Source organism: Oncorhynchus mykiss, chromosome 3 (genome assembly GCF_013265735.2).
Source record: "Oncorhynchus mykiss isolate Arlee chromosome 3, USDA_OmykA_1.1, whole genome shotgun sequence".
Lineage (NCBI taxonomy): Eukaryota > Metazoa > Chordata > Actinopteri > Salmoniformes > Salmonidae > Oncorhynchus > Oncorhynchus mykiss.
In genome coordinates this window covers 22,254,877-22,272,199 of record NC_048567.1, presented here as the reverse complement: position 1 = coordinate 22,272,199, position 17,323 = coordinate 22,254,877, and the positions used below count along the sequence as shown (strand labels likewise).

The window sequence follows — 17,323 nt, the reverse complement described above, 5'->3', positions numbered from 1 at the left end:
CAGAGAATGCACAAAAATACATTACAGAAAACCTGAGTTTTTCCAGCAGTAAAAGCAAGCTGACAGATGGCCTGAAATACTAAATAAGTGATGTGGGGCTTCAAGAGGCCATACGCATTCAACTGTGACATGTAGTGTTGTAACAACATCAGCAGAATACTGGAGAAACATACCCTGGTAGCTGTACACAAAGAAGTCTGTGTGGCCCGGAGAGTGGGCGTGGTCATTCCTGTCGCCGATGACAACCGTCAGTGTGCTGGTTGAGCTCATTGGGGGAGAGCCGCTGTCAATCATGAGAATGGGAAGGCGGTACTCCTTCTGGCGTTCACGGTCAAAGGTTCGCAGGGTAGTCAGTGCAGCGCTACCGTTGCGCAGGTCAGTCAGGTTGAAATTGGTAGCATCGGAGGTTAACATCAGGAGACGGATGGAAAATGGTCCACCATTGGGTGAGGAGTCACGGTCGGCTGCGTGGAGAAGCAGGGATGTATCGTTTATTCTCACCACCTGGGGGGCAGCCATGTTTTCCCACACAATGGGCTTGTAGGGCACCTCAAACTCTGGCCCGTTGTCATTGACGTCCAGTACAGTAACCATGACGATGGCGGTGCCGGTGAGTGGCGGGATGCCCATGTCGGAGGCCAGGACCATGAGTCTGTGCTGGGATACCATTTCCCGGTCCAGAGAGTCAGCCACTACCACCCAGCCTGACTGGTCCACCAGGAACTGCCCGTAGGGGTCAGACTCTTTGGCAATGCTGTAGGAGAAGCGGCCATTTAGTCCTGAGTCCAGATCGGCAGCGGTGACTTGAACCACAATGGTGCCAACAGACACGTCCTCAGACATGGTAGGAGCCTCATAGAACTGTGGGAAGAAGACGGGTGCGTGGTCATTGGAATCCTCCACCTGAACCAGGCAGTATGCCAGGCTGAAGAAGTCTGCGTCTTCTGCCTTCAAAGTCAAGTTGAATGTTCTCTCGTGGGGCTTTTCAAAGTCCATCTTCTTCTTCAGCCGCACCACACCACGCCGGTTCGCCTTGTCCGTCTCCACAAAGAACTTCCTGTCCTCGTCGCCTCCGACGATGCTGAAAGTGACCACTGCGTTCTCACCCTGGTCGCCATCGCTGGCGGAGACTGCCAGTACCTCGCTGTTAATCTCTAGGTCCTCTGTCACCTATTAATGTTGATAAAAAATTACATGAAAACATTGATAACAAAATACTCATCAAACATATTACAGAGCAACAGTGTTGGGGGGAACAGGTGTGTTTTGAGCAGGTGAACAAACCTGGGCATTGTAGACCCTCTGGGTGAAGACTGGTGGATGGTCATTCACATCTGATACCATGATAGTAGCCGTTCCAGTCCCGGACAAGCCCCCACCATCCCTGGCCTCAACCACAACCAGATAGCGGTCCTCCGCCTCACGGTCCAGAGACCGTAGAACTGTACTGATGGTTCCAGTTGAAGGGTTGATGGAGAACAGATTGAGGTTGATCTCGTTGCGAACGTTTTGTACGATGCGGTAGGTCAGTATGGCGTTCTTCCCGGCCTTGGGGTCATCTAAATCCGTGGCTCTCATCTCCATCACTGAGGTGTCGGCGGGAGAGTTCTCAGGCACGTGGCCAACAAAGCAGCCTGAAGAGTCTGGCGCCGGACATGGGAAGACTGGTGCGTTGTCATTGATGTCACGAACTTCCAAAAGGACGTCAGCAAAACCAGTGAGTCCCGCTCCTCCTTCATCGGTGGCCAGGACCAGGAAACGCCAGGCTGGGCGCTCCTCACGGTCCAAACGGCGTTGGGCGTAGATGCGGCCCGTACGCTCATCGATGGTGAACTCGCTGCCGGCTCCCTGGCCGTGGAGTGAGTATCGCAGGGCGCTCTGGTCTGCCTCCTGGTCTGGGTCAGTGGCTGAAACCTACAAACAGGAAACCCACAAAAAAAATTGCATTAGACAGTAGGGCCGGATAGAGGCTGCTGTGAATTTTTCTTTTCAATGAAGTTAACTATGAATATAACATTTGATTTAACCATTTCTGTTGATTTACGGATATTCTGCCACTTCAGATTCCATCTGGTTCCAAAAATAGGACATGAAAAGAGCATTGATTGCAGTAGCCAATATACAGTCCGTTGCCTTACAACAAAAATAATTATTGTTTTCCTTGTTTCCTCTATAGATAATTAACCTGCCTTCATGTTATCTCTGTGTGAAGGACAAGCTCAGACACTTCCCCCCACATCTATCACCAGAACGCACAATGCAATTAAAAGTTAATAGATGCCAGCAAAAGAAGAAATACACTTTCTTTCTTCCTCTCTTCTCCTCTCACCGGAGGGTTTGTTTACAAAAGCCTTTGAAAGTTTATCTTTTTTTTTCTCTCCATTTCCTGACAATGCAATGAGAAGACAATATCGAGACACGGTGCGGCGTACGACAGCGAAGGCCAGGTAAATACTCATTTCAAATTGGATTTCCTATCTTTTTTCTTTAGGCAGGATTGTATTCATATACAGAGCGAAGGAAATTCGGGGAGAGGATGGCTGCCTGCCACACACTGGAAACTATTAAGTGCATTAGAGGGGAACTGAGTGCACATCAAATCAATTCCACCTCCAGGAAAGCAGCCCTGGGTTGAATACTGTGACACATGCCTCTCTCTCTACGATTACTTCCATGGCCTCATGAATCGTACTCCTTTTTAATCTGATTTACCTTGGCGACATGCACATACAGTATTACTGGGAATTAGTGGGAATAGGTGTGACGAAACTAGGCTGGGTACACAATGAAAGCCTAAGAAAAAGCAGGAGGCTCCACAACTATTTATCGTGGGTAAACTGTGGGTGCTCATGTTGAGTAGTATTAGGTATCAACACTTTAGGATAGGAGTATACCATTGGAGCCTATTTGATTTCACATAATGTCCACATGTGCGATGAGTTACTGTATATATTATGTGACTTGAGAGGTGAAGCCAAAACCACATTTCCATCAATGGGTGGACAATGTCACTGCATTCACTTCCATTCTATTAAATGTTTTAATACTGCATGTATAAAACAGAACTTCCTCACAGCAAGTTTAGCTTTATCAAAAAAGGCTTTCAAATATCAGTTGTCCTACCCTGCTTATGTCATTGTTACAAAGGGGCTATGTATGAATGGCCTCTGACCTCCAGCTAAAGACAGCAGGCTCTGTAAGTTAATGAAACAACCTAATGGTGTAATGCACTGTTTATGTTTCTGTTATAAGAGGTGAACCAGTATGTATGGCCTATAGTAGGGATCATCAACTAGATTCAGTCGCGGGACAATTATTTTCTTGAGCGGATGGTCAGGGGCCGGTACATAATTACAAATAAACTGAAAATTGAGCGCAAGAAACCCAAACATATATACTATTTGACTAAAACGTAATCATTTCAAACCTTGCTTACATTTGTATACGGGTGTCTCAGAGTTCCAAAATTAAAACAATTTGCAGCTGATTTCCTGGTGTTGAAAATAAAATATTTAAAAACAAATTTGCCCAGAAAACTTGGGGAACCAAATAAAACCACCTGCGGTCCAAATTCGGCCCATGAGCCGCCAGTTGGGGAAACCTGGCCTATAGTATGTATGACATCTGACCTCCAGCACGAAGACGGGCAGCTCGGTCAGCTCCTCTGTGACAGCGGCATGGTACTCTGTCTGGCCGAAGACGGGCGCCTCGTCGTTGCGGTTCACCACCTGGACCACCACTAGGCTCTCGTTCTCCCATTTCCCGTCGGAGGCCACCAGTCTCAGCTCGTAGCGCTGCTCCATCTCGTAGTCTAAATGCTGGGCCACAAAGATGGTCCCCACCTCTGGCTCCACGTCAAAGGTGCCCATGGTGTTGCCAGAGGTGATCTGGTAGCGGAGTTTGGCGTTGGCACCTGGACAAGGAGATATGGCTGTTTCAAGGTTGCTTTTATTGGTTAGATAAGGTAGAACTAGTAGTCCATGATAGAGGAGGAGAAAGGAGGACATAGTTACAGGCAGTATGCTGTGGTATGTGTATGCTCACTCTCACACACAAGCCTACAGGCTGACAATCTGCACACGTCCAAACACGTGCTGCACAAAAACTCAAAAACTACCTCACACTTCCAACAGCCCTCCACCGTAAAGAACAACCCCCACAATACCCTCTCTGAGTCACACAGTGCCATCCGACTATCAAATATTTTGGAGGAAAACATCAGATTCTCTCACAGTGGGCCTCATTAGACAGAATACAGAAGGCAGTGAGGGCTGGTCTCACCCACCCCCACCTCAACTTTGTCTCAGGCACCACCCGTCCTCCTCCCTCCCTGGCCCTTCATGTCCTCAGTGTGTTCAGTTAAAAATACACACGTGCACACAACAAATGAACATAGAGTACCAGTCAAAAGTGTGTACACACCTACTGATTCCAGTGTTTTTCTTTATGTTTACTATTTTCTACATTGTAGAATAATAGTAAAGACATCAAAACTATTAAATAACATATAAGGAATCATGTAGTAACCAAAAAAGTGTTAAACAAATATATTTGAGATTCTTCAAAGTAGCCACCCTTTTGCCGTGATGACAGCTTTGCACACTCTTGGCATTCTCCCAACCAGCTTCATGAGGTAGTCACCTGGAATGCATAGTAAAAATAAAGAAAAATCCTTGAATGAGTAGGTGTGTACAAACCTTTGACTGGTACTGTACATATTTGTGAATACTCTCATGCATGCATGCACACATCTTTCTAATTTCCTCTCTTCTTTTATCTAATTTATCTCTCTTATCCTCACCAATTATCTTATCTCCTCTCCTCTTCCCTCTCCCATTCCTCCGCTCTAACTTCATCTACTCTACCGCTGTCAACCCTAATCAGATACCCCATCAGAAGCGGAGAGGAGAGGGCTAGGTCAGGATGGCGTTCCCGGTCTGGGAAATGGGAATAATGAGATGGGATCAAAGGAGTCTGCTGCTCCTGCTGGTGTCTGTCATGTTAGAGTGCTGGGTGCTCAATCTCGGAGCTCCACAGTGGGACCTTCATACTAGTCCTTATAAAGCTATGCAAGAGCTGAATAAGGACATGGTTAGGGTTCTACAGTAGTTAGGAGTCTGATGAGTAGAGATGTATGAAAAGGACTATCAAGAACGCAGATGTGCACAGGGCTGGATGACTTACACTAAACATGACACATTCCATTCCATAAACAATCTCCATTTCATATTGTACTAGTTCCTGCACCAGCTTCCCACCCCCACGCTCAGACATATGCGCATAAACACAAACACACACTGTTTCTCTCTCTCTCACTCTTTCTTTTTCTCTTTCTCTCTCTCACAGACACACACATACCCACACTCCCTGTCTGCCTGCGTCTGGCTCGGGCCCTGTTTACCAGCACGGAGGAGATTTTAGGAGACAAACACCATCTGTGTGAGACATGTTGGGCCTTCATTACGACATGTCATGCTCCGATTGGGAGTGTGTGTGGAGGTGGCTTAAGTGCGCTGCCCGTCAAAGCTTCTGAGCACGATCTGCCGTGAGACTCGCCAAGAGGGTGTGTGTGTGTTGAGTGAGTGAGTGAGTGAGTGATTAAGTGTGTGAGTGTGTGTTGGGTGAGTGAGTAAGTGTGCGAGTGTGTGTTGGTTGAGTGAGTAAGTGAGCGAGTGTGTGTTGGGTGAGTGAGTAAGTGTGTGATTGTGTGTTGGTTGAGTGAGTAAGTGTGTGAGTGTGTGTTGGGTGAGTGAGTGAGTGAGTAAGTGAGCGAGTGTGTGTTGGGTGAGTGAGTAAGTGTGCGAGTGTGTGTTGGGTGAGTGAGTAAGTGTGCGAGTGTGTGTTGGGTGAGTGAGTAAGTGTGTGATTGTGTGTTGGTTGAGTGAGTAAGTGTGTGATTGTGTGTTGGTTGAGTGAGTAAATGTGCGAGTGTGTGTTGGTTGAGTGAGTAAGTGAGCGAGTGTGTGTTGGGTGAGTGAGTAAGTGTGCGAGTGTGTGTTGGGTGAGTGAGTAAGTGTGTGAGTGTGTGTTGGGTGAGTGAGTGAGTAAGTGAGCGAGTGTGTGTTGGGTGAGTGAGTAAGTGTGCGAGTGTGTGTTGGTTGAGTGAGTAAGTGAGCGAGTGTGTGTTGGGTGAGTGAGTAAGTGTGCGAGTGTGTGTTGGGTGAGTGAGTAAGTGTGTGATTGTGTGTTGGGTGAGTGAGTAAGTGAGCGAGTGTGTGTTGGGTGAGTGAGTAAGTGAGCGAGTGTGTGTTGGGTGAGTGAGTAAGTGTGCGAGTGTGTGTTGGGTGAGTGAGTAAGTGTGTGATTGTGTGTTGGGTGAGTGAGTAAGTAAGCGAGTGTGTGTTGGGTGAGTGAGTAAGGGTGCGAGTGTGTGTTGTGTGAGTGAGTAAGTGTGTGAGTGTGTGTTGGGTGAGTGAGTAAGTGTGTGAGTGTGTGTTGGGTGAGTTGAGTAAGTGTGTGAGTGTGTGTTGGGTGAGTGAGTAAGTGTGTGAGTGTGTGTTGGGTGAGTGAGTAAGTGTGTGAGTGTGTGTTGGGTGAGTGACTAAGTGTGTGTGTGTGTTGGTTGAGTGAGTAAGTGTGTGATTGTGTGTTGGTTGAGTGAGTAAGTGTGCGAGTGTGTGTTGGGTGAGTGAGTAAGTGTGTGAGTGTGTGTTGGGTGAGTAAGTAAGTGTGTGAGTGTGTGTTGGGTGAGTGAGTAAGTGTGTGAGTGTGTGTTGGGTGAGTGAGTAAGTGTGTGAGTGTGTGTTGGGTGAGTGAGTAAGTGTGTGAGTGTGTGTTGGGTGGCGGGAAGTAGTTCCTGTACTTTTGCCTCCGGCCGCATCCCTATGGTTAACCCCCCCTCCCTTAAGTAAGACTGGTGAGGGGGGCAACTGTGCACACCAGGGGGGTGGAGAGGGGCTCAAGGGCTAAGTGGTTTCATCCTTAGCAAAGCAGGAGCTCCACTGAAGGCCCCAAAATTCTGATTAAGGTCACTAGCATATCCCCACCTCCCACTCCAACCACTCCATGCATTGGACCCCATCCCCTAACCCAATCTGCTTACCATTAAGCTCGACAACCTATATCTGTTTACTGCCAAAAGTTCTTCATTCGGCACATTTTCCACTTGGGATAGAAACCCGATCCTAAAAGGATGTCTGTCTGCAACAAAAGACGCTGAAACTAATCTATTCCCCACAGATCTGTTCCCTAATTATTTCAATTCCCCAACTTCCACTGGGAGTGTAATGGGAAAATATTGGGATTTCATGGAAAAGTGCCCTTGATGTGCTTTGAAATGAAATACACACGGGGATTGGAATTAGGAGAGTGTTTATGGGCATCAGACTCAAAAGTAAGGATATTCTCATTTGAAACAGATCTGTCCTTGTGTTTGTCTACTTGAATATCTCTGTTGAGGAGTAGCATCCACCGTATGGTGGAACAGTGGTGGCTGGTAAAGAGAGGTAGCAGAGAAACCAATGGAAGTACCTCAGCTGAAGATTGTAATGGGAGAGTTATGAGATGTGAATTGTCTTGTCACACCACTAGCACGATAAAGGTGTATTGTTGTATGGATATTTTGTGTGTATGTCAGTGTGTGTGTGTGTGTGTGTAATCATTATAATGCTCAATGGTTTGTGGATGTTGACAGGTGGTGAGAGGCTCTAAGAGCAGGGGACCATATATAAACTGGAGATCAGATCGACTAATCCTATTACGGAAGCACACACACATGCACACCTGGACCAACAACAGTGGGTGTGTGTGTGTGTGTTGTTGTGTGAGTGTGTGATGATGTGATGAGAGGGCGGATAGACATCAGGGCAAGGCAAGCTTCACTGGTCAATGAACACTGAGGTGATTTCACCTGAACTGTTTCACTAAGCTGTGTGTGTATGTATCACAGGGCTGTGGAGTGTGACAGTCCACCACTGATCTATTGGAACACTGTCACCTCCAGCACCAACATGGGACACTGAACTGACTTACTCGACCCCAGAAAATGGGACAATAGCACAAGAAAAGAAAACAGAGGGGAGGAAAGGGAAAGACAGAATAATGAGGTAGAGGTAGAGAGAGAGAGAGAGAGAGAGAGAGAGAGAGAGAGAGAGAGAGAGAAAGCAGTGGAAAGACCAGAGATGAGCCAGGAAAGCTGCAAGAGAGGGAAGGAGAGGAGAGACACAAAATGAGCCGATCTGAAATATGAGAAATGAGACGAGAGGATCTGAGATGAAACACCACGAGATGAGAGACTACACAGGCAGACATCAACCCTACTTCCACCACCACAAGCATAGCCAGGAGTGGCTGAGCTCAAACCTCCCCTCAAGACCTGCCTGCTCAGCAAGGCTAGCGCTTAGCCAGGGATCGTGTCATGTTTTACAGCTAATCTCCCCGCTAATACAGATCATCTCCCTGCTTGGACACCTGCGTGGGAGGCCAGTGGGAGACAAAATGGCCACCACGGCAGTTTATTCCACTCACTCCTGTCTCTCCGTTGAGAGAGACGTTTTCCCTAATTACCAGAGGGACACATTGTTGAGATGGCGAATATGGGTAAAGTCTACAGAGCGGTGGCGGGATAAGCCGGAGCATTTGGGAGGGAATTATAGTTGTTGTTTGCGGTAAGTTTGCTATCTTAGCACTTCTTAATTCTGCTTCAGTGTCTACAGTGTATACAATTTTTTAATTTTACCCCTTTTTCTCCCCAATTTCGTGGTATCCAATTGTTGTAGTAGCTACTATCTTGTCTCATTGCTACAACTCCCGTACGGGCTCGGGAGAGACGAAGGCTGAATGTCATGCCTCCTCCGATACATAACCCAACCAGCCGTACTGCTTCTTAACACAGCACGCATCCAACCCGGAAGCCAGCTGCACCAATGTGTCGGAGGCTACACCGTGCACCTGGCAACCTTGGATAACGCGCACTGCGCCCGGCCCGCCACAGGAGTCGCTGGTGCGCGATGAGACAAGGAGATTCCTACCGACCAATCTAACCCGGACGACGCTAGGCCAATTGTGCGTCGCCCCACGGACCTCCCGGTCGCGGCCGGTTACGACAGAGCCTGGGCGCGAACCCAGGGACTCTGATGGCACAGCTGGCGCTGCAGTACAGCGCCCTTAACCACTGCGCCACCCGGGAGGCCTTGGGCTGTATACTTTTACAAATCCACCAAGGGATCAGGCTAGGGGTGTCTGAAGAGGGATAAAAAGCAGAGCCAAGACAGTTGCTAATTCAACTGAACATTGGAAAGGGAAAACAAAAACAAACCCTAAATTCAAGATGGTGGCCCCACTTCTCGTCTTAGTCATTTACTAACTCTTTAAATGTAATGTAGCAGCCCATTAAATCAGATGTAATTTCAACACCTGCGTTAGCAGCATGGAAGGTGACATTTCCACCAAAACAACAATCGACATCTACTCCCACAAAGGATTTTACCGTTGTCATTAAGACGGCACACTGTTTTTCTTATTTATTAATTTTCAGAGGAGGAGAGACGAGGGACAAACAAAAACAAAGAGACAAACATCAAATGACTACCTCGGGGGGCCGCATCCATACCTCCCACATTCACCACAGAGATTTGCTAACACGCTCTGACAGAAAATGAGAGGAATAGAGAGAGAGTGACAGAGTGGGAGTCAGAGACGGAGAGAGAAAGACAGAGAGTATTCTTTACATAAATATACCTCCTATACTTTTCTTAATCTCTGTGGAGCCTGTCAAAGCATCAACAGAACATTCAACTTGATATTGACAGGAATTCATAAGCAGAGAGGGAAGTGACATGGCGAGAGTGTGTGATTCCATTACAGTCGAGAGACAGAGTTGAACAGACAAGTAGGAAAAGCGACACCAAGATCAACACACACTGTACCACTAGAGCCCAAGTCCTCTATGGGTATCGGGCACTTCAACAAAGACATTATGACTACTGGACCCAGAGGACTGACATTGTGCTTACATTCAATTCTCAACTGTTATGTTCGGGTGTCTTCAGACTTGTATCTGCCAAGGCCTTTGTAAAGTTGAAAGATAATCTTCCATGGGAGTAAACATTAGAATTATAAACGGTGCTGTCCAAATAATGTTATAACTACATCCCAGGAAACTAGCACCAATAACTTTACTTATTAACTTATCATTGTGAGCGCTGTTTTTTTCAACAACAAAAAAGTCTAAACCCAGGTTGACTGATTGAACCCTCCCCAACCTGAGATCAAGCCCAATGTGCCTCACCTTCATCTTCATCATTGGCCGTCACGGTGATGAGGACGAAGCCCACCTCCTTGTCTTCCTCCACACTAACCTCGTACACCGATTGGGCGAAAGCCGGAGCGTTGTCGTTGACGTCTGTCACAAGGATCCGTACGTAGGCCGTGTCTGTGTGAACCAATGAGAGGGATCTTTACTAACAACCAATCCAAACTGAAGCATGGACCTAGAGAGCAACACTAATGTATAGTACTCTGACATCAAATTACATTGGCTTGGTCTATGTGGACCAAAGACATTAAAAAGAGAGTACATTACTCTAAGTATTCCACCTGGCAAGAGAAAACAGAAGCATTAACCATCTAACCTCACAGAACACAGCAGTGTAATACCAACAGGGGCAAAAGGGAGAATAATGTGCATTAGCTAGTCATTTCCATATGAACTCTAGCGGGACCTTGATGGCTTGAACAAACAGCGTGTTGGTGGGATGATTGTAGCATCACTATTCTTTTGCTGTACCTCTGTGTGCGAGTCATTATTGACCCAAAACCCCGATTAGCCATTAGCTCGTTCCATTAGCGCATCGCTAACGACGTCTTAATGAATGAAGTTCATGCTCTAATAACAGGGATTGAGCCAGCTGGTGTGTGTGTGTGTGTGTGTGTTTGTGTTTCTGTGTGTGTTCCTGTTACTGCCTGGTTAGAAAACGACTGATGTGTTATTGACTGGTTAGGTAATGGGGGGTTGATGGAGGACAGGGTGGGTAAGTGGACAGAGCTACCTATTATGAGAGAGTATGATACTCAGAGATTCCCTGTCTGGACAGGTGTGCCCGTGTATGAACTGCAAACATGTGTGTATGCATAGGAGTGTAGCTATGTGAGATACCCACCGGTGTTGGGCTGGCCCTGCTGTCCAGGCCTGGCTGACTCGGAGCTGTCCTGAGACTGGACCTCTATGAGGTAGGAACCTTTCTGCTCACGGTCAAACGAGGCCCGGGTGTGTATGACCCCAGTGTAGGAGTTAATACTGAAGTACTGAGAGTCTCCACTGTCATCCTTCAAGATCACATAGTTTATCTGTAGACAAAGATCGAAACGTTAATGCAATATCATGACAAAATGATACACAATATTGTGTATCTGTTGAATTATTCTCATTTGAAATGATAAGACAATCAAGTGATTGTGGGAAATGTAGTCATTCGCAATAGAGTCTGCAGGGGTCCTCACCATTCCATGGAGGCCTGAATCGAGGTCCGTAGCAGAAACCTGCACCACCGATGTTCCGATCTCTGCCCCCTCTGGAACGGTAGCCTCGTAGGTGGAGGACAGGAAGAAGGGAACGTTGTCGTTTACATCTGGAGAGGGGAGAGACAGGCCAGAGGTCAGGGTTAGGGAGGTGATACAGGCCTTCTATTACGAGCATGCTAACAGAGGTCCTACCACACCTATTGTTTTGCCCTCAACAATGCTAATGCTAAGTAGACAAACCCAACTCTTAGGTCACTGTCTCTCCAGGTTTTAAGACTACTCTCTAGATATCCATGAGATTAGGAACATTTGTGATTTCCCTAAACGCCCCAAAAATACAATTATTGACAAAGTCAGATACCCTCTTTTCTTTATGCTATTAGAACTAGATATTTGTGTTCCCGCCTCCTTCACTGGCGCATGTGGTATGAGTCATCGCTAAATAATCAGTCATTTTAGCCGCTAGTGTTCTCTGTCGCTAGCTGATTACACCTTCCTCCAACAGGCTTCGAGGGACTACATCTTCCCTGTCATTACGTTTCAATCTCCTCTCTTCCTCCTCTCAGCCTCCCACCTTCATTAACTGAGCTGGTGCTTCAAGTATTTATGTTGTGTTGGAAAGCCCTTCACTGTTCCCTACTGCTCAAGCCTGCTTGCTGTCTTCTCTCTCTCACTTCCAGCAAGGTCATGACCCAAGATGAAATGGTGTGGCAATGGTATTGTACATATAATATAACCCATTTAGCAGACACGTTTATCCAAGGCAACTTACAGTCATGAGTGCATACATTTTACAGGCCCCAGGAATTGAACCCACGACCCTGGCAGTACAAGCACCATGCTCTATCAACTGAGCTACAGAGGACCACAGTAGTTTCTATAAGTTGCATGTCTAAAGGGTAAATGTATCCAGCGTTCACACTAGTATACACACTGTTAAAATCTAAGAGTGTTCACTATACACACTGTTAAAATCTAAGAGTGTACACTATACACACTGTTAAAATCTAAGAGTGTACACTATACACACGGTTAAAATGCCTCCTACCTGTAACATTGACGTAGACGGTAGTAAAAGAGGCCAGTGGAACAGCAGCTACGTTCTGCACTCTGACCCTTAGTGTGAAGAAGCGTGTGGTCTCATAGTCCAGAGGTTCAGCCACCAGTATGGTGGCAGAGCCATCAGACCTGTTGGGTTTGATGTAGAAACGGACAGGCATGTTGGTCTCCGGCACCTGACCCTCTTCAAGGTTATAGGTCACTCTAGAGTCACCCAGCGGCGAGGTGGCCTTGATAGTCTGGAGGAGAGGAAGCAGGATATGACATCATTAGAGAAAGGATAGGGAGGTGGATATATATTCAAGTGTATATGCATGTCTGAACAGAGTGAATGAGTGTGTGTGTGTTCATATGAATGTCTGAACAGAGTGAGTGTGTTCTTTTGTCTGTGCAGGTTCATTTGAGTACTAGTGTGTGTTCCTGAAGTACAACACAGAAAACTAGGAGGCACCTGCTTGGGCATGCTGTAATGTCCCATAGATTTATTTTTTTTTATCTTGGAGGTGAATTACTGAAAAAGAGCCAATGACTAACAAAAGGAGTTGGCTTTGGCCAAAGCTCCCTAAAGATAATTAGCATTATTAGTGAGCGGACCCATTTAAAATCAGCACAAACATCTCCCTACTGCTGACTCCACTTCAGGAATACATTGGAGACACTCCAAGTCTAATCCATCAAAGTTCCTATTGAACTGATATTGCAATTTTATGGAGACACTTTCCACTGGAAAATCAGCTCCAGACTATCCGTTTCTAAATGAAGGCTGCAGGGTTTTCACAACGCTCCCACTCTCTCTTTTCCAGGAACCGTGGCAGAGAAAACCAAAGTGACAGGAAATGATACGGGGAAGTATATCGCTGCCGCGCATACCTGGGTACAGAGGGAGCCCATCAATGGGATTTCACAGACATTGTGTCACACTAATTGATGCCCCCCCCCCCCCCCCCCCCCTTCCTGTTTATACCAGTATGGAGGTCAGGTGTGATAATGTTTTCTTTCCTTTTCTGTATGAAACATATGGTGCGGTTGGAAGGACGTCATCCTACACTCACAGGGACAACAGGCAGGATTCTCATTGTTCTGAGGACTCCATTATGGGTCACAGCTGCACGCTGTCTGGCACCAAATCATTTGTTACTTCAAGGGTTCCGCCAAACGAACTCCATAAATGAGAGCATTTATTAAATAGATGACACTATGAAGTAAGCACACCATTTCAAGCATAGTATGTTTAAGTGTGTTCAAGAATTCATAGTTGTAGCTCTTGTCCAAACATGTCAAAATAATGGTGTAAACCATCTATGGGCAAAGATACTAGCGAACCATGAGAAAGTTTTAAGAGGGGTGTTATTCGGGAATCTACTGTGTGTGCCTGACTGTGAATGTGTGTGTGTGCCTGACTGTGAATGTTTGTGTGAGCAGGTGAATGTGTGTGTTGGTGTGTGTGTGCTCACGTGCAGTGCCCTACAGCAAAAGGGTCTGACCTATAAAAGCAGGAAGCAGGTGGAGCTTTTAAGACCCATGTTCTCTTTGCCACTTGTCCTGCCACAATGATGCTGTGTGTGTGTGTGTGTATATGTGTGTGTATGTATCTGTGTGTGTGCTGCGCTGTGTGTGTGTGTGTGTATATGTATCTGTGTGTGTGCACTTGAGTGCGGTGTGTGTGTGAGTGTGCGTGTGTGTACAGTACACTAGAGCTTTTAAGGCCCATGTTGTCCTTTCCCTGCCACACAGCCACAGAGTCACAACCTTGACAGGGAAGGATTACATTAACCATGGCCGAATGAACCTCACTTCACCACTCATTCTGCTTAGATCCAGCAGAGGTCCCACACACACACACGCACGCACGCACACACACACACACACACACACACACACACACACACACACACACACACACACACACACACACACACACACACACACACACACACACACACACACACACACACACACACACACAAACTCTTCAAATTCACCATATCTACACTACTGGAGATTCTGAGATTCTTAAAACGTCCAGTATATGGACATGGCTGTCTACATTTGCAAATCGTCCATTTGGGATGCATAAGAATGAAAGATTACAGCAGAGAGTGCTGTAGTGGAATGGTAGCCTTTGAGTCCAAGTTTGGCAAACAAAGGCATTCAATCTTCTCATTAACTGACTGGAGTGTAACCAGGAACTGTTCTTGGACTCCAAACAACAATGGAAAATGTGAAAATCAAAATGGCACCGGATAGATTTTACATTTTTGCGTGATTATCTGGACATGCAAGACTGAGCCACTGTCTGAGTGAGTCACTGTCTGAAAAAACTATCCTGGATGTCAGGTTGAAAACTAACAGCACAACAAAAACAAAATCCTATTTCTATCTGTTGAGCAACACCAAAACCCATTCGTACTCATTATGAAACTGCAATAACATAAGAGGAAAAGCATTAGAAGGGAGAACATTGAAAGTAGCATTGTTGTATTGTATGTCCATGACTCACTATACTTGGTTAGAGATAAAGAGATAGAATGAGAGAGTCAGGGAGAACACCTGAAGATAACGCAACAGCGAAAAGCTCTCAGACTTTCCTTTCCGACTCAGTGGAAGAGGGCTCTCTCTCTCTCTCTCTCTCCGGTAGCGAGCTAGTGCGTTAGCGAGACCCCAGAGGTGCCCCTGTGGACCCCCAACTTCCCACCTACCTCAGCTTCTCGCAAAAAAATATTTCACTTTTATGCTTCAAAAGCCTTGTTGTGTTGAAATATTCATGCCAGCATGAGTTTAGCTTCAATAATTGATTTTGATTATCTGCTGAGAAAATACAAAACTTGTCCAACCTCTTGTATTCCACCTTATTAAAGACCCCTCACGCACCGGGCCTCCCCTCCCCAGTTTACATGGGCGAGCCCTGGAACAGGAGCATGATGGGAATGATACCCCATTATATCGCCGGCGTGCTAAAGAACAAGGCCCCTTAATTACTTCCTCAAGGTTGCAATTAACGCGTTTGGAAATTCGCTAATTATTGTTCCTTGAGATAATTCAAAAATGAGAGGCTCGATATTTAAATGTTTAATTAGGGAGACGGAGAGATAGATAGATAGATAGATAGATAGATAGATAGATAGATAGATAGATAGATAGATAGATAGATAGATAGATAGATAGATAGATAGATAGATGGATGGAGGAGGGAGGCGAGAGGGAGAGAGAGAGATAGTTGGGTAGATGAACAGAGGCACTTGGTAACACAACAAGGCAGCTCAGGGATGCTAATGAATGCATTATACTGTTTAACAAGCCTAATTTGTATTTAGAGTTCTAAGGATGAATTACTGTGAAGGCTCCCAAAGCACAGAACAGATTTTAACAGTCGGTTGCTCCACACCAGGGAGTAAATACTGTACTTAGAGTGGAACTAGAGAGCAATAGAGAGAGAGAGGGGAAAAAAACTCTGTGTAATTGTTGTGAAGTGCTTTGTTGTTCAAGTTATATTAGTACAGAGAGACATTGTACAGTGTGAGAGGGAGATAGGGAGGGAAAGAGAGAGAGAGAGTGTAGATAAAGAGAGTTTGTAAATGAAAAGAGAGAGAGCAGAAGAAAAAAAGAGAGAAAGTGAACAAGTTATCTGGCTAATAACGATTCTCCACTAACGGTTGGAAGTGTTGAAAGTTTTCTCCATTAAAAGGCCAGTGACTACCATGGTAACTCCTGGCAGCTGTTATCTTGAAAGCTTTTATAAAAGGCAATATTATCTGTCTAGCCAATCAGAGGCTGCCGTTAACCACCATTAGTAAACCTATTGAGCCCACCACACTACAGAGACTATAGTGGACCATTACACCAACTTATGGAGGGGGAGAGGGGGGGGGGGGGGGGGGGGGGGTGAGAGGAGAGATGAGAGGAAAGATAAAAGAAAGAAGCAGAGAGAAATCAATGAAGGAAAGGGCTGAGAGTAGAAGAGCACGACCCTTTCATACAGGGCTCTGTGATCTCTAGGGAAAGTGATGTGCGTTCTTCTATTAGCGAAAACATACGAGACCACCTGCAGAGCCCCGTTGGGACTGGCCTTTGGCACATGCACAGTCACTGCACAAGTCACAGAGGAGACAGTAACAGTTGACCTTTATGGGGTCAATGTGGCCATCAATAAAGTTGTCATGAATGGTACCAACTAGGCCATAATGCATCCATGAACAACATTATAAAGGGCTCATAAGCTTGACCATAAGATGTCAACATGCATCCAACATTTACTAGAATCATCTTCCACATTTTCATGTTCATAAGAAAGCGCTCAAGACCATCTGAATTCAATAAGTCAACAACTGACAAGAAGCTCCATTTCTCGCATATCAGTTCAGGGGTGCCTAGCAAGTCCTCTCAATGGCACAATGCACCAAGCCTAAAGCTGAGGCGGCACAGACATAGCTCTAATGAGAAACATGTCAAACACATCAATGGTGTCTGGGGTGGGGGGGGGGGGATCAGAGATGTAGCCTAGCTTAGCCTGGCCTAGCGTAGCATTAGCTACACTGCTGTCAAGCTAAATGGCAGGCCTTGAACATGTTTTGGTGTAGAGAAAGAGTTGTGTTTGTGTTCAGTCGTTCACCTTTCACCTGCTGCATATTCCTTGTGTATTGCAGTGGGTGATTTCTGGTATGTATGTGTGTTTAGCGCATCAGAGAATTGTGTCAGATCTATCTTTGACAGGCTGTACCCACCAATGAATAAGCCCAGGGTATGTAAACAACGTGGCACTCTCCTCCTGCTCCATCACTCCACTTCAAAAAGAGAAGGACCCAAA

At 46.1% G+C, this 17,323-nt stretch overlaps 1 protein-coding gene across 1 annotated transcript in view; it reads right to left on the bottom strand.

Moving 5' to 3' along the window:
- LOC110503919 (neural-cadherin) overlaps nucleotides 1-17,323 on the bottom strand; it is a 62,563-nt gene that overhangs the window by 17,991 nt on the left and 27,249 nt on the right. Inside the window, exons 10-16 of the mRNA XM_036972103.1 lie at nucleotides 12,509-12,758; nucleotides 11,440-11,567; nucleotides 11,100-11,286; nucleotides 10,229-10,372; nucleotides 3,630-3,913; nucleotides 1,285-1,914; nucleotides 174-1,170 (exon numbers count right to left, since the gene is read on the bottom strand). Coding sequence (XP_036827998.1) covers nucleotides 174-1,170; nucleotides 1,285-1,914; nucleotides 3,630-3,913; nucleotides 10,229-10,372; nucleotides 11,100-11,286; nucleotides 11,440-11,567; nucleotides 12,509-12,758 — 2,620 coding nt within the window. The remainder of the gene's footprint in view (nucleotides 1-173; nucleotides 1,171-1,284; nucleotides 1,915-3,629; nucleotides 3,914-10,228; nucleotides 10,373-11,099; nucleotides 11,287-11,439; nucleotides 11,568-12,508; nucleotides 12,759-17,323) is intronic.